This window comes from Phacochoerus africanus, chromosome 13, assembly GCF_016906955.1.
Source record: "Phacochoerus africanus isolate WHEZ1 chromosome 13, ROS_Pafr_v1, whole genome shotgun sequence".
NCBI classification, from domain to species: Eukaryota; Metazoa; Chordata; class Mammalia; order Artiodactyla; family Suidae; genus Phacochoerus; species Phacochoerus africanus.
The window spans coordinates 21,152,984-21,179,382 of NC_062556.1; the positions used below are offsets into that span (position 1 = coordinate 21,152,984).

The 26,399-nt window shown below is 43.0% G+C and overlaps 1 protein-coding gene across 1 annotated transcript in view; it reads left to right on the plus strand.

The window, feature by feature from the left end:
- CPB2 (carboxypeptidase B2) overlaps positions 1-26,399 on the plus strand; it is a 64,604-nt gene that overhangs the window by 26,612 nt on the left and 11,593 nt on the right. The window contains exons 4-8 of the mRNA XM_047756328.1: positions 1,298-1,406; positions 4,272-4,373; positions 6,897-7,001; positions 15,756-15,866; positions 20,746-20,839. Of these exons, the coding sequence (XP_047612284.1) occupies positions 1,298-1,406; positions 4,272-4,373; positions 6,897-7,001; positions 15,756-15,866; positions 20,746-20,839 (521 nt within the window). The remainder of the gene's footprint in view (positions 1-1,297; positions 1,407-4,271; positions 4,374-6,896; positions 7,002-15,755; positions 15,867-20,745; positions 20,840-26,399) is intronic.

Below are 26,399 nucleotides of genomic sequence, written 5' to 3' on the forward strand. Positions count from 1 at the left end.
CCACAGCTCACGGCAACGCTGGGTCCTTAACCCACTGAGCAAGGCCAGGGATCGAACCCGCATCCTCATGGATACTAGTCGGGTTCCTTCACCACCGAGCCACGATGGGAACTCTGATAGACATTCTTTTTTTATATTCTTCTTTATCATGCTAAATCCTGGGAGATTGGATATAGTTCCCTGTGCTATATATAGAGTAGGACCTTGTGTATCCATTCTAAATGTAATATGGTCATCATTAAAAACATGTTACAGTTCCCTTCCAGGAACTGTGCTGAGCCTTTCTATACATTGTATCATTTAATCTTTATTTAACCTTGTGAGATACAATCCTCATTATGCAGATGAAAAAAACGTACATATTTACAAAGGAATTTCTCAAGGTCAACAGGCTAGAACACAGCAGAGCTAGGAGTCAAACTCAGACCTTTCTATTGTCAAGCCTTGGCTTTTACCCACAGGCCTAAATAAAAGTAAAGAAACTTTCTTGGCCACACCTGTGGCATATGGAAGTTCCTGGGCTAGGGATCGAATCCAAGCTGCAGCTGCAACCTATGCCACAGCTGCGGCAACGCTGAACTCACTGTGCCAGGCCCGGGATCAAACCCTCGCCACCAGAGATGACACTGGATCCTTAACTCACTGCACCACAGCAGGCACCCCAAAAAGTTTTATTAAGATGACAGCTAACTTTCAAATTGTTCATCCCAGGCCATAGAATGGCTTAACTCAGTTAAAATGTTTGTGCCTAGATAACTGTGTGACCCTTGGCAAAATAAATGAGGTCACTTTCCCAAACCTTTCCTTCTCCTGTGCTCTTATTTCTCTAGAGATTTGGCCATCTTTGGGCATATAGAACATCTGGTAGAGGTCTGTGGTTGTCACAAGGAAAAAAAATAAAGTCTTTCTGCCTCTCCTTGGTCCTTAACTGAAAACAGAATAATGCTGTGTTCCTCTGAATTGAAGAAAGTTGTCTATTAACCTGTGTGTTTGTATAAAAGACACTAATGAGTCACAATCAAGAAATATGCTAACAGGGAGGTCAGAGCGAGAGGTTCAAGGCTTTGAAAACCTACTACGCACAAGCCATGGTCTCTCTGCTTCCCCACAAAGGCTCTGCCCAGAGGGCTTGTGAATTTCAGCATCGTGTGCTGTTAGCCTGCTCCTATTTTCACTTCATACTTAGCGTTTTTTAGTGATTTTTCCCTCCAAGCTCACCTGTTGTGCCTGCAGTGGGCTGTGCGGGAAAATCAGAGCCCGGCTTGGAAACCAGCTCACCCTGTGTTTCATCACCCAGTGTCTTGTTGGAAAATGTGGAAGACCTGATCCAGCAGCAGACTTCCAACGACACCGTCAGCCCCCGGGCCTCCTCCTCGTACTACGAACACTATCACTCACTAGATGAGGTAAGCTGTCACGTTGCGCTCCCACATCCCTCCTTTCAGGTAACGAGTGTTGCCGTTTCCATGGGAAATTGTTAAGGAATCATAATTGGTGGAAGACAGTGAAGAAAAGTCACACGTGGGTGGATTACGCGCAGGTCATGCATCCTTTTTGTAGATATCGTGCCTGGGGAGATGGCGCTGATCTTGGACATGGCCCCTGAGCAGGCTGTTTGTCCTCAGCTGAGAGTGTCTCTGACTGTCAGGAGTAACACTGCAGTGAGAACGGGGAGAGCAGGAAATTAAAATGGGGCCTTTTTCCTGAAACTGCCACACACAGACACACCCACACAGTCCAATTAATCATGCCCCCTTGGACCATTACCCTGAAAATACTCTTGTGGAATAATTGCCACATTATCTCACAGAATTGAAGGGATTTATTCACTTATTATAAAGTGTATAAGTGCATTTTATTTCCCTTAGAAGGAACCTATGTAAAATAATAATAATAATAATAATAATAATAATAATAATCCTTTGCTTTAATCTTTAAGAAACTGTTTTTTTCTTCTTTCTTTCTTTCTTTGGGCCACACCTGGGGCACATGGAAGTTCCCGGGGTAGGAGTTGCATTGGAGCCGCAGCTGTCAACCTGTGCCACAGCCATGGCAATGTCAGATCCCAGCTGCAGCTGTGACCTATGCTGCAGCTTTCAGCAACGCTGGACCCTTAACCTACTGAGCAAGGCCAGGGATCGAACCTGAATCCTCATGGATACCAATTAGGTTCTTAACCCACTGAAACACAATGGGAGCTCTGATTTTTTTTCTATTAGTATTTATAGGTTCCAGCTTTTCTAGAGGGGAATTAAGCAGCATATTGATCGGCTGTTGACCTCAGTAAGCTTTCACATTCTACTGTAAGAGCCATTTCCCATATTTGTTAGTTGAAAGGGTAACCCCCTCAAAGCACTTTCTTTCTTTCTTTTTTTGTCTTTTTAGGGCTGCCCCCCCCCCCCCGCCCCTGCAACACATAGAGGTTCCCAGGCTAGGGGTCCAGTCGGAGCAACAGCTGCTGGCCTACACCACAGCCACAGCAACGCCATGTCTGAGCAGCGTCTGTGACCCACACCACTGCTCGCCGCAATGCCAAATCCTTGACCCACTGAGCAAGGCCAGGGATCGAACCAGCAACCTCGTGGTTCCTAGTCGGATTCATTTCCGCTGCAGAAACAAACTCCCCAGAGCACTTTCTTTTCAATGTAATACACTCCAAGTAATACAAATCCCTTGATACCTTTTATTCTTTCATAGGCATATGCTGCTGTATTCCTTCATATGAGTATTTTTATCCTGCTTGGCTAAGTGCCCAGAAACTGTTAAGGACCATATCCTTATTTTTAAGACATCTAAGACTTAAGCAATAAGAATCAATTTTTAAATTTAATCTCCAAAAGCATCTGTTCCTTTCCAGTTAGTTACACCAGAACTCCGTGCGCTTCTCCACCTGATGTATCTGGCTGGTTGGTGGGGATCTTATATGGCAGCCCTGTCCTTTCTCTCCCCTACCTTGCCTCTGTCTCTTCCACCAAGATCCCCTCCCTCCAGCCTCCCCCATCCGTCCTGCGTCAGCAAACTCGAGGCCCAGAGTTGAGAGGCTGGGTAGGCACCCTTTGCAAAATGGAGAAGGAAACTCTGCCTTCCCACCACATCCAACTGCTGTGTTGGGTTTGGTAGGAAGAGGGGAATGCCAGAAGTATTTAAAAATATTTTTTTCTGGTATATTTAAAATATTTTGTTTGAAGAGAGATTTTTTTCTTACCCTATCCCCAGGAAAGAATTGGAAAGCCATAGGAGGAAAAAAAGCATTAGAAATAAAGCCGAGCATTGGCTGTGGCCCCTGTAGATGGTGTACGGGTGTGAAGGTGGCTCCTGAGAAGGTGGTCTGGGTTAAGACACGAGCAGGTCCATCATTCGGCCTGCTTTGAAGGGGCTAGCCTAAAGTCAGACCCAGCATCTTGCATTTGTTTTTCCTTCCACGGCACTCTTGACGGAATCAGAAAGCACTGGACTTCCACCCAGGAGAGAGGTCCGGAAACAGACTGCTTCCCAGGGTGGAAGAGAATTGTCTCTTCTCCAGATCGTCCTCCCCTTTGCCTCATCCCTTCAGAGATCTTATCATGGGTGCTGGCTTCTCCGGTGGGAAATAGTGACACCTCCACTTAGCTGGTGCAAAGCCAGTGCCCAGTGCTTCTTTAGGCTCCTCTTAAGAAATGAATTAAAACATAATCCCATATAGGAGTTCCCATGGTGGCTCAGTGGTAGTGAACTTGACTCGGATCCCTGTCAAGGTTTGATCCTTGGCCTCACTTGGTGGGTTAAGGATCCGGCATTGCCATGAGCTGTGGTGTATGTTGAGGACGCGGCTCGGATCTATGGCTGTGGTGTAGGCCGGCAGCTGCAGCTCTGATTCCACACCAGCCCAGAAACTTCCATATGCTGTGGGTGCAGCCCTCAAAAAAAAAAAAAAAAAAAATCCCATATGAAAATAAGCTCTTGAATTTCATACACAGAGCAGGACATCAACGTGAGGAGCCTTTAAAAAGAGCTTTCAGGAACCATGGTTTAAAGATTAACGTTTCTTACTTTGTCCTAAGATTCTTAGTACATTTTCACGCTTTCTCTAACCCTTGACATGTTTCAAAACTTTATTGATTTTCTCAACAGCAGCACCAGCACCCTGCCCCCAAGTGTTTCAGCTCCTCATTCTGTCCACGTACAAGTGTTTTAGAGGGATCGCCTTTCCCTGAAGAAGGTGTCCGCTTCTTTTGTCAGGGAAATGCTTTGAACTTGCTCTGTGACTGACCGCTGGTTTTCTGCTTGGATAGATCTATTCTTGGATAGAGGTTATAACTGAGCGGCATCCTGATATGATTGAAAAAATCCACATTGGATCCTCGTATGAGAAGCGCCCACTTTATGTTTTAAAGGTATGTTGTGGGGAGAGGCATTGATCTTTCAACTTTGGGGAGGGGGGTGTTCCTTCTCCCGCAGTGCTTATTATTACTTGAGGTTTTTTTTTTTTTTTTTGAGTTCTGGGAATAAGTATATTACCAGTGTCCCTCAACTTTAATACCCGGCTATTTAGAGTTTGTTACTACCTTTAATTTTCCCCCCTTTACTAATGCCGTGTAGGTCTAAGCGTAGTAACCTCAGTTTTCGAATCAATTCTGTGTCTACTTATGTGTCAGTGAAGCCACTTAACCTTTCTGGGCTTCAGCGCCAACTTTCAGAAAGTGAGAGATGTGGTCTAGATTATTTTTCAAACCCTTGTTTTATGTGCACCACCACCTCTAACTGACTTACTTGGAGAAAAAAAAAGGAGAGGAGTCTGTTATTGGACAAATATTGACATAGATCCAGTTTTTGGAACCAAAGAAAGAGCCGAACAATGAAACCCACGAAAGGATAGGAACCAGGGTGACACTGGGAATCCTTGGCAGAGATGCTGATATGATAGCTTCTGCTTCAGTCACCCTCTGTTTGGCTATTTATTTTCAGGTAAATAAATTAGCCTTAGTCTGGTTAGTGAATTTGGCCACAAGAAGAATACTGAAACCAAACTAAGTTCTGCCTGTCAATTGCTGATTCTGCACTTCTGTTTTTTTTTTTTAACCACTCTTTCCCTAAAAAAAAATTAAATGTGAAATAAAATACATTTTAAAGATGCTCTGGAAAAATGTGACCATTGGAAAAATGCATTCGACATAGTAGCATTTACTTTATACGTACTTTCCCGATGTTATCTAAATTGCTGATAGGTGAGCCTGTTCGATTATCCAAAGGTAAGATTTTGAGTCAGGATTTCTGGGTTTTAATCTGTTCTGACAAGAACCTGCAGTGCAAATTGAAGGCAGATGTAGGAAACATCGGAGCTTCCTGGCAGCGGAGTGGGTCAACCAGACTGGCTTGGTGTAGTCACAGCATGCCTATGTGACATTTACTTTCTTCGGAACTGGTGTGTCTGGGACCCAGATGTACGTGTTGGAAACCCCTGCTTCCTGCTTGCTTCACTCCCAATCTTACTTAATCTAGGATGTGGACATCATGAGAGGTGTCCACATGTCTTGGGGTGACCAAGACAGTTAGACAAAAGGTTGAGGAAGGCAACTTGTCCAGACAACTCAGGATTTTCTTTTAAATGGAATAGATTAAATCAGCTGGGTAATTCTCCTCTCTGTCCATTTTGACCCCTTGGGGTCAACGCCATTTGACTTTCTCACGTGTCTTCTTGTCGGGTATCGCTTAGCTCCAGGTTAGTGAAGAAAAAACTTCCTGCGTGATGTCGGTGGCAACCTAAAAATCAAGCACTCTTTTGTTCTGGTTTTGGAATTCCAACCCCGTAAATCTGTTTGATTTTGCAACGCTCTTCTCCCTTCCCTCCATATTCTAAAATTGTCACTATTTTTTTTTTTTTATTCCGCCCTCTCCCTCCACCCCCATGAGTAGTTTTTCAACACAAGTGAAACTAGGAGTTCCCGTCGTGGCGCAGTGGTTGACGAATCCAACTAGGAACCATGAGGTTGCGGGTTCGATCCCTGGGCTTGCTCAGTGGGTTAAGGATCCGACGTTGCCGTGAGCTGTGGTGTAGGTTGCAGACCCGGCTCAGGTCCCATGTTGCTGTGGCTGTGGTGTAGGTCAGTGGCTACAGCTCCGATTGGACCCCTAGCCTGGAAACCTCCCTATACCGAAGGAAACGGCCCTAAAAGAAGACAAAAAAGCAAGCAAACAAACAAACAAACAAACGCAAGTGAAACTATGATTCATTTTGTTTGGAGGTGATTTTGAGAATTTGTCTAAAGACATCAAGGGCTGTCATTGGGGAAGGGTTGGGAGTTCTTACTCCAGAAAGTTGGCAGCTTACACTGTCCTCCATGCTGTAAATCAGAATAAGCCCTCTGTCCCCAGATTTGTTGGTCATAAATTTGTGTGACGCTAGAAGTGTGCTTTTTTGTGTGTAAAGTAAGGAAATAATCCACACATTAAAAGTGTAAACCCTGGGAAAATGGTGAGAGGGTCCAAATTTATATGGAGCACCGCTGGCTTCACCCTCCCAAGCCTTTTGCTGTTCCGAACCTCCCTCAGGAAATTGCCCACCCAACACATAGTAGCCAATTAATTCTAACTAGAGTGTGAAGCTCTAGCTCCTGGGTCTCTACTTTTATATTTTCTCATGCAGCTCTGGCATCACCAGGTAATTGTAGGGGAATAAAAAGAGCCTTAAATCAAGTCCTGGCTTCAGACCTCAGTCCCAACTCTGACCAGCTGTGTGACCTTAGCTAGTGATTTTTAATCACATCCTCTTTTAATTTCCCTGGAGAATTCTCAAAGGAATGCAGAGAAGGATGCATATTTCATAGACTGGCTAACAGGATTTTAAATAGAAGCACTATATGCTTGGAAGTTATTATCCTGAAGCTTCTTATTCTTGCTTTTTGGGTTTCTCTGGGCAGGTTTCTACAAAAGAACAAAAGGCCAAAACTGCCATCTGGATTGACTGTGGAATCCATGCCCGAGAATGGATCTCTCCTGCTTTCTGCCTGTGGTTCATAGGCCATGTGAGTATTCACATTTTATTTTTTTGAAAGTTTTTTGGAAGTTTAGTTGATTTACAAGGCTGTGATCATTTCGGCTCTACTGTTACAGCCGTTGCCCAGCAACCCTGCCCCTGAGCATATCAGCTCTGGCGACAGCCCTGTGGCTGTTGTGTACCAGCTCCAGCAGCTCTGTGGCTGCAGTGGATTTGCTCTTTGCCCCAGTGAGAAACCAAGCAAGCACTCAGAGAGTTGGATACCTCAGGTTTATTATGCCTGCGGGCTCAGAGGAGATGGCTCTCTGGAGTCTGAACCCGAAGAAGGGTTTCATGAGGCTTTTATGGGCTACCTCTTCTGGGTCCATGCTTGGCTGGTCGGACCTGGAGTGAGGTCGGGCAAGGTAGTAGAGATGGAGACAAGTTTACAGAAGCAGGTGTGTGGGGAGGGGTGGCTGGGGACAGTTGGCTGGACTTTGCTGAGTCATCATGGCCGGGGTCTCTCCTTTGTACCTTTTTCTGGGGATATTTTCTCCTACACGACAACAAAGTGACCCAGTCACACATGTACCCACAGCCAGCCTCTTTCAGATGCGTTCTCTGGGCTCTACAGCAGGTCCCCACTGGCCAGTCATTCCGTGTGCTTCAGGGTGCATATGCCAGTTCCAAACCCCCAGTCCGTCCCCACCACCACTGCCTGTCCCCTTTGGTAACCATAAGTTTGTGAGTCTGTGAGTCTGTTTTCAGTTCTGCAAATAAGTTCATTTGTATCCTTTTTTTAGACTCCGTGTATAAGTGATATCATATGACAATTATATATATTTCATTGTCTGACTAACTTCACTTAGTATGATAATTTCTAGGTCCATCCATGTTCTGAAATGGCATTAATTTATTCTTTTTATGGATGAGTAGTATTCAATTGTATATATGTACCACATCAATTTTTTTTTTTTTTCCTTTGGGGCTACACTTGTGGCATATGGAGGTTCCCAGGCTAGGAGTTGGATCCAAGAGGTAGCCGCTGGCCTATACCACAGCCACAGCAATGCTGGATCCAAGCCACATCTGTGACCTACACCACAGCTCATGGCAACACTGGATCCTTAACCCACTGAGCAAGGCCAGGGATCGAACCTGCGTCCTCCTGGATGCTAGTTGGATTCGTTTCTGCTGAGCCATGATGGGAACTCCAATATGTACCACATCTTCTTTATCCATTCCTCTGTTGATGGACATATAGGTTGCTTCCATGTCTTGGCTTTTGTAAATAGTGCTTCAGTGAACACTGGGGTGCATGTATCTTTTCTATTTATGCCTTTGTCTGGATAGATGACTAGGGATGGGATTGCTGGATCATATGGTAGTTCTATTTTTAGTTTTTTGAGGAACCTCCATACTGTTTTCCATAGTGGTTATACCAATTTACATTCCCACCAACAGTGTAAGAGGGTTCCCTTTTAGTGTTCACATTTTCTTAAGCCAGAGCTTCTCAATGTGTGTTCTAGGACCGCGAGCATCAGAATCAACTGGCCTGTTTATTAAATGCATTTTCCCAGGTCACAACCTGGAATTCTGGAGTTCAAATCTCTAGAGGTGAGGCTTGGGAATCTACAATTTTCACAAGCTTCCCAGGTGATTTTATGCATATTAAGTTTGAGAACCAAGATTTAAACATTTCAATTACCCTAAAGATTATCTGCCTTATCCTCTCTACATTGCTGGCTGAGGCTAAACACTGCAGCATAATTAAGAAATCTGCAGTTGTAACATGTTTACTAAGTACAAGAAAGAACTGAAGCAATTATTTAAATTGAGTCCTGATTAATTTATTTCTCTTTTGATTTGAATTAGCTAGATGATCTTTTGCCCTATTCTACCCTTGGAAACTGAACATAAAGTACAACATTATAGAGTGGATCATATTTTCCATATATCATAATAGGGGAAGTAAGGGATTTTGTCTCTGGAGAAGGCCTTGGCATCAAAAAATCCATGTGTAAGACAAAGAGGAGTTTCTGTTCTGGCTCAGTGGATTACAAACCTGACTAGTATCCATGAGGATGCAGGTTTGATCCCTGACCTCACTCAGTGGGTTAAAGATCCCACAATGCTGCAAGCTGTCGTGTAGGTCACAGATGCCACTTGGACCTGCTGTTGCTGTAGCTGCAGTGTATGCAGTATAGGCCAGCAGCTGCAGTTCCTATTCGACCCCTAGGTGTAGCCCTAAAAAAAAAAAAAAGACAAAGAGTATATCCTAAAAGCAAAAATCATAATGACTATAAACCTCTATAAATGAAAACGGTAAAAATTACGTATTTTTCATATATGTTTTCTACACTGCTTTATACAAAGAGCTATTGCCACTGGAAAAATAACTTAAAAGTGTGTGTCCTTCTTCTTCTTCTTCTTTTTTTTCTTTTTTTGTATTTTTAGGTCCACACCCCCAGCTTATGGAAGTTCCCAGGCCAAGGGTCTCATCAGAGCTGTAGCCGCCAGCCTACACCACAGCCATAGCAACGTGGTATCTGAGCCACGTTTGTGACTCACACCACAGCTCATGGCAATGCCGGATCCCCAACCCACTGAGTGAGGCCAGAATTCAAACCTGCATCCTTATGAATACTTGTCGGTTTTGTTACCACTGAGCCGCAATGGGAACCCCTAAAACAGATGTCCTTCTGATAAGAGTTTATGGTTGTCTCTGTGTCTGGCCAAATACATCTCTCCCTGCCTTTATTTTCCTTGCTGTCTTCTCTTCCCCATCCGCGGAGCTGCAGTATCCCTGAGCCTACTGGAAAGTTCCCAACCACCTGACCCTAAACATCGCTCAGTCACTTGATAATCGGGAACCTCCTCCAAGCTGGTTAGTTTTATTCATTTTAGATACTGAAGGGAGCAGCTGTTAGTGGAGAGAGAAATGTGCAAAGCAAGAAGGAAAGAACATTTCTTTTTCATTTTATCGATGAACCTGAAAAGGACCAGACAGAAACTCTAATTCGTGTTGACTCTGATTCATATCAGTATAGTTGTCCCTAACGGCTGTCCCTCTTCCTTCCCTCCAGTAACAGGCTACCTTCTATTCCACCCACTTGCTCAATCTTTGTAAGCTGAAGTTTCTTATTCCACAAATATTCATGAATTGCCTATAAGGTTCCAGACTCTGGAGATACAATGGGAAACACATTATAGCCTAAGAACCTTAGAGGCAAGTATTTCACCCAACACCACGGAGCCCCAACATTGATCCCTCGTCCTCATGGATACTAGTTGGGTTTGTTACCACTCAGCCATCATGGGAACTCCCATATGTTCTTTTTTATGTTCTTTTCCATTTTGCTTTTTATGGGATATTGAATACACTTCCCTGTGTTCTATTGTAGGACCTTGTTGTTTATCCATCCTATGCTAGTTTGCAACCAGAGGCCAAATTTAGATCCCTTCTATGTCTGCAAAGGCAGGGGGCTGAGGCTGACTTGGCATGTCTCTGTCACCATCGCCCAACACGGGGTCTGGCATCATAGGAGCCCAATGACCATGCGTTGACCATGCCATCTTGCTTAGTACTTTATCTGGCAACTTGTTCTTCTCATGGCTCACTTCCTCCTTGAACCTCTGTCCTGGAGGATTGTCATTTAATTGCACACAGCGTTGGCTCTCTACACCCTGAGGACTTTGATGGAATTCCTTCGGCTGCTGCTCCTCGTACCTGACGCATGACCTGTGAAGGACACTGCTACATAGCAGCTCCATCAAATAGCGGGGCTGCTCTTTCTTCTGTGTCTCCAGGTGCCACGGGTCCAGGAGGGTGTGGATCAACCTCCTCCTGTCCTGGCACTGCCCTCCTCTCCTTCTTCCCCTAAACTCTCCATCTTATCTGGTTGAACCACCTCTGTTTTTTCTTATTACTGCCATCTGTGGCTCCAGGTAATTCCCTGGAATGTGGCTCCTGGTTCTTTATTGCCCTCTGACTCTTACCACTATTCTGAGTGAGTTCAAAGTCCCTATGTGAGACCCATCTAACAAATTATTTTCTCAGCTCCTTGAAATGGTCTACACAGCTAAACCCAACCTCAATACTGTCTTAGTAAACTTCCCCCAAGGCCATCCTCTCAGAGAGAATTCTCTTCCTGATCCTCTGATACAGAATGTGACCCCTGACAGCAACAGAGAAGGCCGGGGGAGCCATTGAACACTCTGACTTCTCTCTTTTTTTGTCTTTTTAGGGCCGTTCCTGTGGCATATGGAGGTTCCCCAGCTAGGTGTCGAATCAGAGCCACGGCTGCCAGCCTACACCACAGCCACAGCAACGTGGGATCTGAGCCACATCTGCGACCTACACGGCAATGCCAGATCCTTAACCCACTGAACGAGGCCAGGGATCGAACCTGCATCCTCATGGATGCTAGTCAGATTCGCTTCCACTGAGCCATGATGGGAACTCCCACTCTGGCTTCTTAATTTCCTCTCCTTCCACTTCTCTCATTCCGTACACTTACTATGCATGCTTTTAATTTTTTTCCTTTAGTAGATTTCCAGTCCTTGGATATGTCTGCCTTCTTCCAATTCATCTGCTCCTTTCCAGGAATCTCTTCCTTCACTAACGGGTCTGAATCCCATCACAAACGTTCCATTCACCTGTATCCTGAATTTCTTGCCGTCTTGATCTGCCCTTCAGGAGCCCCAACCCTAGACACCTCACAGAATTAACCATCCTTCTTGGAGCCACCCCCTATGGGGACAATAATGGAAATATTCTACAGGCAGATAGTGGTCGTGGTTGTATAACTCTGTGAATATCATAAAGCCCACTGAATTATATATTTTAAAGTAGTGAATTTTCTGGTACATGAATTGTATCTCAAGGAAGCTGTTAAAAACAGTCACGCCTTCCTCTAGGATTTCAGCTGCAGCTGCCCATGAGGGCAGGGCTTGGCATGCAGAGGACAGGCTATATTTCACCCTTCACTCACCCCTTCTGTTTGGAGCCCTGTTAATCAGACAAGAAATTCTAGGGCTAATATTGAGCCCTCTCAGTGTCTAACTTTTTGCTGAAAGACTTCCTTCCAACTATTGCTGCTGTCTGTGACTCCAGGTAATTCCCTGGAATGTGGTAGGAAGGAAATAAAGAGGATGAAAAGGACCAGAGAGATTAACCACTGCATGCCTATTGAGAGTTCTGCAATCATTGTAGAAATAAGAATAAGGTGCTCTCTTATTCTAAAGAAAATAAGCTCTCCTAATCTTTTTCCTGATAATGAAAGCTGCATTAGTACTGAAAAATTACTCCAATATAAAGTTACAAATTTGTAGCATAAAAATATATTTAACTGGCTGTTCAGCTATTTAAGAGATGGCGTTTCTCATTCTATAAAATCGCTTCCTTTTCATCAAGCTTTTTTTTCTGACCTTTAGTAGATTAAGCAGTCACTTGTACTTTTGCTTTCCTTTCTGCCATATTTCATAACTGGTTACCCCTAGCAAAGGATCTTTTTTTCAATTTTTTAATTTCCTTTATTCATGAGCATTTACTTATATGTGATATGTGCAACGGAATTTCGTTTTATTATTATTACTATTATTAAAGTATAGTTGATTTACAATGTTTCATCAAGTTCTGTTGTACAACAAAGTGACCCAATCACACACATTTCCCTGTGCTGTGCAGTAGGGTCCCATTGCCCATCCATTCCAAATGTAACAGTTTTCATCCAAAAAACCCCCAAATTCCCATCCATCCCACTCCGTCCCCCTTTCCCGTTGGAAACCCCAAGTCTGCTCTTCTTGGCCATGATCTGTTTCTGCTTTTTGTTTGGTTGTTATTTTTAGATAGGATCATCTGCTCCATACTTTAGATTCCACACATAAGTGATCTTAATTTGACTATTATGGTTGTTTTAGGGAAATATGGATATCATATTTTAAACATTGAAAGAAAAAGTGGGGGAGTTCCCGTCGTGGCGCAGTGGCTAACGAATCCGACTAGGAACCAAGAGGTTTCGGGTTCGATCCCTGTCCTTGCTCAGTGGGTTAACGATCCGGCGTTGCCGTGAGCTGTGGTGTAGGTTGCAGACGCGGCTCGGATCCTGCGTTGCTGTGGCTCTGGTGTAGGCCGGTGGCTACAGCTCTGACTCGACCCCTAGCCTGGGAACCTCCATATGCCACGGGAGCAGCCCAAGAAATGGCAAAAAGACAAAAAAAAGAAAGAAAGAAAGAAAGAAAGAAAGAAAGAAAGAAAGAAAGAAAGAAAGAAAGAAAGAAAGAAAGAAAGAAAGAAAAAGTGGTAAAGTTTTAGCTACAGCAAAGGTAAGATTTAAAAGATGTTTTCTGGGAGTTCTCTTGCGGCACAGTGAATTAAAGATCCAGCATTCTCACCGTAGCAGCTTGGGTCACTGCTGTGGCATGAGTTTGATCCCTGGCCTAGGAACTCACACATGCCAAGGGTGGGGACAAAAAAAAAAAAAAAAAGGACATTTTGGGAGTCCCCTAGTGGCCTAGTGGGTTAAGTGGTTAAGTAGTGGGTTAAGGATCTGGTGTTATTATTTCTATGGCATCCTGGCCTGGGAACTTCTGCATGCTGTGGGTATGGCCAATATATAAATGAATAAATAAATAAATTTTAAAAGACTTTTTTTTTTGGTCAATAATGAAAAAATATTTTTTTCTTTCCTTTTTTTTTTTTTTTTGGCTGTGCCTGCAGCATGTGGAAATTCCAGAGACTGGACCCTCACAACAAGAGTGACCCTGACTGCTGCAGTGACAACACCAGGTCCTTAACCCACTAGGCTACCAGGGAACTCAAAAAATTTTCTTAACAAAGTCTTTTGGGTAAAGTTTAAATCAAATAATTGAAAACTAATCCACAAAATAAAATGTAGCAATGTTGCCACAGTGAAGATCTTAAACCAAAGCTTAGGCCTAGATTAAAATGATTTAACTGGATGAAATTCAGCTTTGTGGTTCTCCTGCACCTCTATTTGGTCATTTGGGGGTGAACTGCTCAGTCATCAAAACGTGGATGTCCTTGGATCATGTTGAAATATATGACACTAAGCTGGGCATGAGTCTAAAGCAGAGAGGAGCTGTCAGGTGATGCATGTTAGGAAACTCATAGTCAGTATCTAGGAAAACTGACCACTGACTTTAAAGCCAAATGACCTGATGCTTCAGAAACACACTCAATCCTAGCAAAAAAAAAAAAAAATTAGCTCACCAATTATAAGGACAATGGAGAAAGTATTATCTACTCATGTCTGGGAATAAGACAAGGTTAGTTTAAGCTCTGATTGACATAGATTATTGTAAAAAGAGTGAACCTAGGAGTTCCCATTGTGGCTCAGAGGGCTAAGGACATGACGTTGTCTCTGTGAGAATGTAGGTTCAATCCCTGACCTCAATCATTGGGTTACGGATCCAGTGTTGCCTCAAGCTGTGGTGTAAGTCGCAGATTTGGCTCAGATCCACAGGACCACGGCTGTGGTGTGCGCCTCAGCTGCAGCTCCGATTTGACCCCTGCCTGACCAGAGAGCTTCCAAATAGCACAGGTGTGGCCACAAAAAACGTGGAAGTGTGGAACTATATCCAGGGTTTTGTTTCCTTAAATCTTTGTAGTGGGCTTTATGCCTTAATAAAGAATTGTTTTTATTTCTTAAAGGAAATTTTAGAAAATGTATGGTTCTTTTTTCTGCCTCCATTAAGTCGGTAGGTAGACCAGTTGTCCCATGTCCGGGACATTTACCACCACTTGGCAATGCAATACCTTAAGTTCAGACTTTTCAGGGAATTAATATGCTTCCTGAAAGTTGAATACTTTTTCAAAAATAAAAGGAATAGACTAAGTTTAGTGGCTGTTAACTAGATGGATGTTAACTAGACTTATCAAGGTGATCACAATATGTGCAGATGTCAAATCATGATGTGAAATACCTGCAACTAATACAGTTGACCCTTGAAGAACACAGGGCTTAGGGGCCCCCAGTCTCCATACCCCCAAAAGTCCACACGTAACTACAGTCAGCCCTCCATATCCACAGTTCCGCATCCCTGGATTCAGTGAACTGCAGGTTGTAGGGTACTGTGCTATAGTACTTCTTGTTGAAAAGAATCGGCATGCACGTGGTCCCACGCCTTTCAAACCTGTGTTACTCAAGGGCCAACTATGCAATATTAGATGTCAATTATATCTCGAATTAAAAAAAGAAGCAACTAAGTTTAGAAGCACTTAAAAATGGAGTTCCTGTTGTGGCTCAGCCGGTTAAGTACCTGACTAGATCCAAGAGGAGGCAGTTTCAATCCCTGGCCTTACTCAGTGGGTTAAGGATCTATCACTGCTGTGAGCTGTGGTTTAGGTTGCAGATGCAGCTCAGATCCCACATGGCTGTGGTGTAGGCTGACATCTACAGCTCCGATTTAACCCCTAGCTTGCCAACTTCCATATGCCATGGGTGTGGCCCTTAAAAAAAAAAAAAAGGAGTTCTCATTATGGCTCAGAGGTAATGAATCTGACAGGTGTCCATGAGGATGAGGATTCAGTCCCCGGCCTCACTCAGTGCATTGGAGATTTGGCATTGCCTTGAGCTACGGGGTGGGTTGCAGATACTGCTCGGATCTGGCATTGCAGTGGTTGTGGTGTAGGCTGGCACCTGCATCTCCGACTGGACCCCTCGCCTGGGAACTTCCATATGCCACAGGTGCGGACCTGAAATAAAAAAAAAAAAAAAAGACCAGAAAAAAAGAAGCATGTAAAAGGTCTATTATTAAATATGCTTGATTTGATTTGCAGGCAACTCATTTCTATGGGACAGAAAAACATTACACCAGTCTTCTGAGGCACGTGGACTTCTATGTTATGCCCGTGGTTAATGTGGATGGTTATGACTACACGTGGAGAAAGGTACGTGAAGGCAAAGAAAACAAAACACATGCGCTTTGGGGATACAGGCTACAGAGGCTGAAATATCTATGGAATCCTGGATCCTGACATAATGGTTTTATTATGGAAAAAAATTTAATTCATTATGGAAAAATCTAAACATATATAAGAATGGGAATGATTGTAAGTAAACTCCTATATGCCCATCGTGCAGCCTAACAACTCATGGCCAATCTTTTTTTATCTCTATCCCCTACCTACTTCTATCTTACCCATATTATTTTGAAGCAAATCTCAGATACTATATCATTTTGTCAATGAATATTTCAGGGTGCATCTCTAAATGAGGTCTTAAAAATAACCACAATGCAATTCGACATACAAATGCATGATAATTACTTAATATCATAAAATTCCCAGTCAGTATTTAAATTACCAATTGTATCACAACTTTTTTCTTTTGGTCTTTTTGTCTTTTTTAGGGCTGCACCCACAGCATGTGGAGGTTCCCAGGCTAGGGGTCGAATCGGAGCTACAGCTGCCGGCCTACACCACAGCCACAGCAATGCCAGATCCAAGCCACATCTGTGACCCACACCACAGCTCATGGCCATGCCAGATCCTTAACCCACTGAGGGAGGCCAGGGATTGAACCCACAACCTCATGGTTCCTAGTCGGATTCATTTTCACTGCTCCATGAAGGGAACTCCTGTATCACAACTTTTAAAAACATTTATTAAAAACAACCACCATACAATTATTCATAAAAATGCGTAATTACTCAATATCGTAAAATTCCCAATCAGTATTTAAATTACCAATTGTATCATAACTTTTTAAAAAAATTATTTCTTGGGTTCAGGGTCCATATCAGGCTAATATGTTGTGATTGGTTTATGGCTTTTATTTCTCTTTTAATCCATGGATTCACTCTCTTCTTCTCTATTTCCTTGTAATTTGTTTAATTGAAGAAAAGCATTTCCCATTGTCTGGATTTGCTAATTGCATTGCCATCTTGCAAATTAATATGTTCTTTCGTCCTTTATATTTTCTAAAACGTGATATTTGGTTTTTAAAATTTATTTTATTGAAGTATAGTTGATTTATAATGTGTTAATTTCTGCTGTACAGCAAAGCGATTCAGATATATATTCTTTCCCATTATGCTTTACTATAGGGTACTGAATATAGTTCCCCATGCTCTACAGTAGGACCTTGTTGTTTATCCATTACCCAAATTTAATCCGCTGTTCCCAAACTCCCAATCCATACCCCTTCACCCTCCTTCCCCACTGGCAACCACAAGGCTATTCTCTATGTCTCTGAGTCTGTTTCTGTTTTGCAGACATAAAACTGGATATTTGGGTTCTAGAAGCTTACTCAGATTCAGGTTTAACTTTTTTGCAAGACTATTTCATTGTGATGGTGTGTTCTCCCAACAGAAGTTAATGCTGTGTGGTTGTATCTCTTTTTGTGGTGTTAGCTACCACTGATGCACTGTACCTAGATCCTTTCATTTTTAATGGGACTCATTTGAATAGCATTTTGATTTGTAAAATCACAAATGGCAAGAATTAGACCAGCATTCAGCCGAACTTGAATTGTAACAGAATTGCATTCTAACCAATATGCAAATTTAAGCCATGGGACACTTGAACTCAGTTAGGAACATAAGTGTGAGTATCACGATCAGTCTCATCGCTACTGGAAACCATTGCTATTTTGAATCCCATCGACATCATGATTCATGTAAAATTCCTCAGGCAATATGAAGTACAGTCCTTTCTGGTTTAATGAGGGGCACATAAAGCAGTTGAGCATGTAAAGTTCAGAAAAATCCACTTGGACAGCACATATAAACACTAAGGAGAATGAGAATAATTGCAGTGAGGAATTATCAGAAATTATTTTATGCGGGAGATCTGTTCGTGGCTCAGCGGTTAACGGACTTGATTAGGATCCATGAGGACATGGGTTCAATCCCTGGCTTTTCTCAGTGGGTTAAGGATCCAGCATTGCTGTGAGCCATGATGTAGGCTGCAGATAAGGCTCGGATCCCACATTGCTGTGGCTGTGGCATAGACCAGCAGCTGTAGCTCCGATTTGACCCTAGCCTGGGAACTTCCATGTGCCATGGGCGTGGCCCTAAAAAAAAGCAAAAAAATATTATTTTATGTAGATGGTAATTTAAGCTAAAGAGGTGGGAATGGTGAAGGAAGTCAATGAAAAAGTGATCTCAGGGAAAAGGGATACTGTGAACAAAACTTTATGGGTAGGAGTGGGCAAACCCTGAGCTAAGTAAATGAGGAATACCTAGTACAGTACCTAACACAGATTTGGTGTTCAAGAAGCTGTCACTGGAGTTCCCATCGTGGCGCAGTGGTTAAGGAATCCAACTAGGAAGCATGAGGTTGCGGGTTTGATCCCTGCCCTTGCTCAGTGGGTTGAGGATCCGGCGTTGCCGTGAGCTGTGGTGTAGGTCGCAGATGCGGCTCGGATCCCGAGTTGCTGTGGCTCTGGCGTAGGCTGGCAGCTACAGCTTCGATTCGACCCCTAGCCTGGGAACCTCCATGTGCCACGGGAGCGGCCCAAGAAATGACAAAAAATAAATAAATAAATAAATAAGAAGCTGCCACATTTATTGATTGCTCTTACAAAAAATGTATGTCTTTGTCTGATACATAATGGAATTCAGCCATCCCTTAGAGATTCTTTCCCCCAACTGTCCTTTGTATCTTAACTCTACCAGTTCATCCCTGCAGTTTCAAAACCTGATTTCCTCAACAACTGTTGCTACCGAGTCATAGGCCTGGGGTCGGAAGCAGATGGGAGGCTTGGCAAAAGGGTTGGTGGAGAAGGGGAAATTTGTGCCACATCATCCCAACCCAGAACTTAAAGTCTATGCAGCTGCTCACATGATCAAATTTCCCAAGAACCCTATGGGGTATCTGTTTTATGTTTAAAAACCCAAGTTGAATCAGTAAAATCAAAGGGGCCATCAAGTTAGAGGTGTTTTCACAACTCTATCCCTTACAGATTTTTTTGTTTGTTTGTTTGTTAAGGGCCATACCTGTGGCATATGGAAGTTCCCAGGCTAAGGGTTGAATTTTCGCTACAGCTGCCAGCCTATACCACAGCCACAGCAACTCTGGTTGCTTAACCCATTGAGTGAGGGCAGGGATTGAACCTGAATCTTTATGGATCCTAGTTGGGTTAGTTAACCACTGAGGCACGACGGGAACTCCCCCCCTATAGCTTTTAAATGAAAGTGTGGAGGGAGTTCCCATCGTAGCTCAGAGGTAATGAACATGACTAGTATCCATGAAGATGCGGGTTCCATCCCTGGCCTTGCTCAGTGGGTTAAGGATCTGGCATTGCTGTGAGATATGGTGTAGGTCGTAGATACATCTTTGATGCATCCCCTAGCATGGGAACTTGCATATGCCATGCAGCCCTTAAAAAAAAAAAAAGACAAAAAAATCAGAGTGTTGAATTCAATCTAAAGAAAGCATTGAAACTCATGATTCAACAATTTTGTATTATAATCATCACACTTGCTAAAAGACTTGATTGATTATTAAGTATTAATCATTAAGATTACCACCACCAAAGAAAGGATAATTACATGACACGAGAGAGGTGCTAATGATCCCTACAAATGGCAATCATATTGCAATATATAAATGTATCAAATCAACATGTCTAATACCTTAAATTTACACAATGTTATATATCAAATACATTTTAATTTAAAAAATAACTCAGGAGTCCCCGTCGTGGTTCAGTGGTTGACGAATCCATCTAGGAACCAACCACGAGGTTGCAGGTTCGATCCCTGGCCTCGCTCAGTGGGTTAAGGATCTGGTGTTGCCATGAGCTGTGGTGTAGGTGGCAGATGTGGCTTGGATCTGGCGTTGCTGTTTCTCTGGCATAGGCTGGCATCTACAGCTCCAATGAGACCCTTAGCCTGAGAACCTCCATATGCCACGGGTGAAGCCCTAGAATAGACAAAACAAAAACAAAAACAAAAAAAACCCCTCATGAATCATAATTTTAATTTGAGTTGAAACAGGTTATTTTACTTGTATTAGAAGGAACTTAAAATGACAATGCATAAATTAATTTAAACAAGACCAAACAGGAAGGCCAATAAGCAGCCTAGCAAAACTAAATTTTTATGGGTCAAAACTCATCACATACCACCGTTTCTTTTTTTTTTTTTTTGTCTTTTCAGGGCCACACCCTTGGCATATGGAGGTTCCCAGGTAGGGGTCGAATCAGAGCTATAGCCACTGGCCTACGCCACAGCCACAGCAACGCCAGATCCAAGCCGCGTCTGCGACCTACACCGCAGCTCACCACAAAGCTGGATCTAGGCCAGGGATCGAACCTGCAACCTCATGGTTCCTAGTTGGATTAGTTTCTGCTGGGCCAGGACAGGGACTCCATATATCACCACTTCATTTGATTCAAATTAAAATAGTTTGAGTGAGCCCACCTGAGACCCCTGGATAGAACAGAGGCTGTGCAAGAAGGGCTGTGAAGACAGTGGCTGGATGAAGTCATGGGGTTGCAGGAGAGAAACACAGCGCTATCCACTTAGGCTTTAAAAGTCCTGCCCTGGAGTTCCTGTTGTGGTTCAGTGGGTTAAGAACCTGACATAGTGTCCATGAGGATGCAGCTTCGATCCCTGGTCTTGCTCCGTGGGTTAAGGGTCCTACGTTGCTGTGGCTGTGGTGTAGGCTGGCAGCTGCAACTCCTATTCAACCCCTAGTCCGGGAACTTCCATAGGCCACAGCTTGGCCTTAGGAGAAAAAAAACCAAAAAACCCCACAAAACTCCTGTCCTTCCTGAACTGCACACATGGCTGCCCTGGTTATCTGTGCTTTGTTTCTGTAGAATCGGATGTGGAGGAAGAACCGTTCTTTTCATGAAAATAATCCTTGCATTGGAACAGACCTGAACAGGAACTTTGCCTCCAAACACTGGTGTGGTAGGTTGTTTTATTTCTAGCAATGTGTTAAAAGGTGATCTGTATTCATAAATGCCCACTAAGTCACACTAATTAGAGGGGAAGCCTCTCTGAATTAGGAAATAATTTAAATAATAAACTTCCTTTAAATGCAATGCTGTGAAAGTTGACCAAAATCAGCAAATCACCTTTACCCTGTCCTCTCTACCATATCCACATCTTTATTTTTTTTTTAATTTTTATTTAAAAAATTTTGTTTCAGGTTATTAAAACAATTTTTTTAAATTTTTTTTTGCTTTTTAGGGCCATACCTGCAGCACATGGAAGTTCCCAGGCTAGGGGTCGAATTACAGCTGCAGCTGCCGGCCCACACCACAGCCACAACAACACAGGGTCTGAGCCACATCTGTGACGTACACACCAGCTCATGGCAACACTGAATCCCCAACCCACAGAGGGAGGCCAGGGATCAAACCCGCATCCTCCTGGATACTAGTTGGATTCATCTCTGCTGCACCACAATGGGAACTCATGTTTCTTTGTTAAAACTAAAGTGTAGTTTATTTACAATGTTGTGCCAATTTCTGCTGTACAGCAAAGTGACTCATATATATATATATATATATATATATATATATATATATATATATATATATATGTATATATATGTATATATATATATGTACAGTCTTTTTTATATAATATTTTCTATCATGGTCCATCTCAGGAGACTGAGTATAGTTCCATGTGCTATATACAGTAGAATCTTACTGTCAATCCACTCTAAATGTAATTGTTTGCATCTGCTAACCCCAAACTCCCAGTCCATTCCTCTTCCTCCCCACCTCCCGCCTTGGCAACCACAGATTTTTCTCTATGTCCATGAGTCTCTTTCTGTTCTATAGATAGGCTCATTTGTGCCATATCTTAGATTCCACATGTAAGTGATATCATATGGTATTTGTCTTTCTCTTTCTGCCTTACTTAGTATGATAATCTCTACTTGCATCCATGTTGCTGTAAATGGCATTATTTTGTTCTTTTTCATGGCCGAGTGGTATTCCACCATGTATATGTACCACAGCTTCTTAATCCATTCATCTGTAGATGGACCTTTAGGTTGTTTCCATGTCTTGGCTATTGTAAATAGTGCTGCTATGCATGTGTCTTTTTCAATTGTAGTTTTGTCTGGATATATATTCAGGAGTCGAATTGCTGGATCACATTGTAGTTCGATATTTCGCTTTCTGAGGTACCTCCAGACTGTTTTCCATAGTGGTTGTACCCATGTCTGCATCTTTAAAAAGAAGGGAGTTGGACCACTTCTTTAAGGTTCCTTCTTACCTTCCAAATTCGAAAATTCTATTTCTCTAAAATCATAAGGAAGTGACTACTGGATTTCCTATTTTCATAAACACCATTCATTATGAAGACAGGGGTTGGGTGGGTACTTCTTATTTTCTCTTGCTTAGGAAGATGTTTACTGTTATAGTGGTTCAAAACATTTTGTTTTGTGTTCACTATTCACTTTCCTTCATGAATATCATAAAGAGAAACTTATGTCTAGCACAGTAGGAGTTCCTCGTCCCTTGATTCTCAGTGAACATTCACGAATGCTGTCTTCTCTCAGAGAGGCAGGTGCTAGTTCACCTCTGCACCCCTCCACTATGTTTCATGGTTAATGCATTTAAGAAACAACCACAGAGCAATACTAAACTTAGCTATGAACTTGACTTTTTTTTTTAGGCCACACCCACAGCATATGGAAGTTCCCAGGCCAGGGGTCAGATAGGCGCTGCAGCTTCCGGCCTATGCCACAGCCACAGCAGTGCCAGATCCGAGCTGTGTCTGTGACCTATGCTGCAGCTCATGGCAATGCTGGATCCTTTAACCTACTGAGAGGGGCCAGGGATCGAACCCGCATCCTCATGGATACTAGTTGGGTTTGTTATCACTGAGCCACAGTGGGACCTCTAGCAATGAACTTGAATCATCTATATTTTTGGAGGTAGGAGCATGTGTCTCTATGGGGACTACAAGGCAGCAAAGCTATTGAAACCACAGAAACATCCTCTTCTTCCCACTCGTGTACCATACACAATTCTAGGTACATAATCTTTCAAATTTCCTCTAAAAAAAGAAATGAAAATTCCTGATTTTGTACATTTTATCATTATCCCAGCGTAGATACCAAAACTTCACAATAGAGTACTTACCTTATTTCTTTATTTCTTCCTCCATCCAGATGAGAAACTTCATGAGGGCAGAGACCATTGTTCACTCCCTGGTACACTGCCTAGCCCATGGTGGGGGGGGGGTTCAGAAAATTGTTCAAATGAATACATGCATGAAATTAGTTGCTCTAAGAGAGGGACAATGTAGTAAGTAAACGGAGGAAATAACATTGACCTTGACTTAGTGGTTTCTCTGTAAGAGTGATCATTAAGATTATCCAATAAGGAGTTCTCCTTGCGGCGCAGTGGTTAACGAATCCGACTAAGAACCGTGAGGTTGCAGGTTCGATCCCTGGCCTTGTTCAGTGGGTTAAGGATCCAGTGTTGCCGTGAGCTGTGGTGTAGTTGCAGACACGGCTCAGATCCTGCGTTGCTGTGGCTCTGGCGTAGGCCGGCGGCTACAGCTCCGATTCGACCCCTAGCCTGGGAACCTCCATAAGCCACGGGAGTGGCCCTAGAAAAGGCAAAATGACAAAAAATAAAATAAAAAAAAAAAGGCTATCCAATAAAAGGACCCATCAGGGCACAAAGACTGCCATAGCAGTGATAACGGGAAAGGGAGTCAGAGAAGCAGCAATTCGTATAAAATATCTCTGAATAAATAGCGCTGACATTTGCTAAGTGCCGAACAGTTTATATATTTCATTCCTTCAGTTTCATTATCTACGTATCATAGATGAAGAAACCCAGACTTTAAAAGGTTGAGTCACTTTCTCAGGAGCACAGAGCTAGGAGATGGCAGAGCTGGGATATAAAGCCAGGCTGACTGACTCCAGACTGGTTGAAATTCTTCTGTGTCTGACAGTCACTCTTCGGTTCTGTGTTCCCTTTTGCAACTTCTTTTATCTGCAAGCTGTCTTGGTGCTCTATTTTATTTATTGTTTTTTATGGTGAAACTAGAGTTACCTCCAAATTTGAATAGCCAAGCAGTCAAACCAGATTCTGTGATGGCCATCAAGAAATATCTCAGGCCTGGAATGGGCTTGCTGCTGTATTATTACATATCATAAGAGGTAAAAACAGAAACAGAAGCAGCAAGCATATAGGTAAGAGGGAGTTTCAAATAAAACAAAAAGTAATGGTAAGGAACTCCCTTTTTTTTTTTTTTTTGGCCAAGTGCCCCAGCATCTCTTCAGCACTGTGTGAGCAAGATGGTGAGAAAGAAGAATTAAATCCTAGCTCTTCGCGTGCCTTCAACTAGAAGGTGCCTTTGTGATACTCTGTAAATGATAAAGAAGAACACCTCACTTGTTAACAGGAAGTGGTAGGAGTTCCCGCTGTGGTGCATTGGGTTAAGGGTCTGGTGTTGTCTCTGAGGCAGTGCAGGTTCGATCCCTGGCCTGGCGATGGACTAGGGATGGGATGTCTTAGTCTGCGAGGGCTGCCATGACAAAATACCACAGGCTGGATGGCTCAAATAAGAGAAATTTATTTCTTGCTGTTCTGGAGGCTGTAAGCTCAAGATCAAAGTGTCAGCAGCACGGATTTCTCCTGAGGCCTCTCTCCTTGGCTTGCAGATGGCCACCTTCTTGCAGTGGCTTCACATGGTCTTTCCTCTGTGTGCAAGTGTCCCTGGTGTCTCTTCTTAGAAGGACACCAGCCTATAGATCAGGGCCTTACCTTTGTGGCCTTGTTAAACCTTAATAACCTCCTTAAAGGCCCTGTCTCCAAATACAGCACATTGTGAGTTAGGGCTTCAAACCTATGACTCTGGGGAGGGGGGATAGAATTCAGTCCATAACAGGAGGTGTTTGTGAGAGCCTCTGGTCTCAAACTTCCTAAAACAGCTCTACTCGTTTTCTGAAATTTTTTTTCTTTTCTTTCTTTTTTCTTTTTTCTTTTTTTTTGCCTTTTCTAGGGCCAAACCCAGGGCATATGGAGGTTCCCAGGCTAGGGGTCCAGTCGGAGTTGCAGCCACTGGCCTACACCAGAGCCACAGCAATGTGGGATCCAAACTGCGTCTGTGACCTACATTGAAGCTCACAGCAATGCCAGATCCTCGACCCAGTGAGCAAGGCCAGGGCTCAAACCCGCATCCTCATGGATACTATTCAGATTCATTTCTACTGCACCACAATGGGAACTCTCCATTTTAACCATTTTTAAGTATAGTTCAGTGACCTTGTGCAACCATCGCCAACATCCATTCCTCAGACTTTTCAGCATCCCAGACAGAAATTCTGTAACCACTAAGCAATATCTTCTCATTCACCACTGATACAAGCCCCTGGAAACATCTACCTTTGTCTCTATGAATTTTCCTATTCTGTTTTTTTGATTGCACACCTGTATAGCAAAGAAGGGTTAGGTGTGGAGGGATCTGGAAGACCAAGCATCTTTTGGTACAGAAAGCACTTAGGCTGAGAGCAATGAAGTCACTTACCCAGATTAACATTAAGCCTTTTTAATGGCAAAACAGTACCTCAAACCCAAACCTCCTGACTGCATGGCTCTTTCCACCAAAAGACTGAAATCTCTAGAAAGACGGTCCCAAAATCAGCATCTGAGCCTACACTGTCTGTTACAGTAACCACCAGCCCCATGTAGTCATTGAGCACTTGAAAGGTGGCTTGTCCCAGCTGAGATGTACCATGAGAGCAAAATACAACCCAGACTTCAAAGACTTCATATGAAAATGTAATAAAACATCTCACAATAATTTGCATACTGATTGCATTTGAAATAGTATTTTGTATATATTGGATTAGATAAAAGGATTCAAAGGGAACTGATCTATCAAAAACGGTTTGTCTGATAACATTGTCGATTACAAATGAACACAAATACTTGGAAAGGCCTTGGATGTTTAGCACCACATTTTCTTGGGGGTGGGGGGAGTGTTTAACAAACATGAGGGTTGTTTCTGTTGCAAATAAAAGGGGGAAAACAGAGCAAGCTTAAGGAATAAAGGCAGACTCTGTAAAGATAATGGAGCAGGTGTTGGAACCCAAGGACCCAAGGACTGGGATGCAGCCAGACCTCAGAAACCGACTTGAACTGGGCCCGGAGCCCTGTAGGGGGCTCCGTGGGTCCTTTCTCTGCCCATCTCATCTCTGCAGCACACACTGGCTTTCTTTGCATCCCAATCCACATGAGGATGATGAAGATGACAATGACAATAAACCACAGTTACGGAACGCTTAGTGTATGCCAGGCACTGGGCAAAGCGTATAGATGGATTGAAACTTCAGTAACTCCTCATTTGATCTATAATTTATCCACTTAGCAGATAAGGACATTGAGGTATAGATCGGTTTTAAAAAAATCAAGATTGACTTGCCACCTACAGCATGCAAAATAGTGCCAATCTTTCTCACCTACTTTAGAAGATTGATCGAAATACGAGA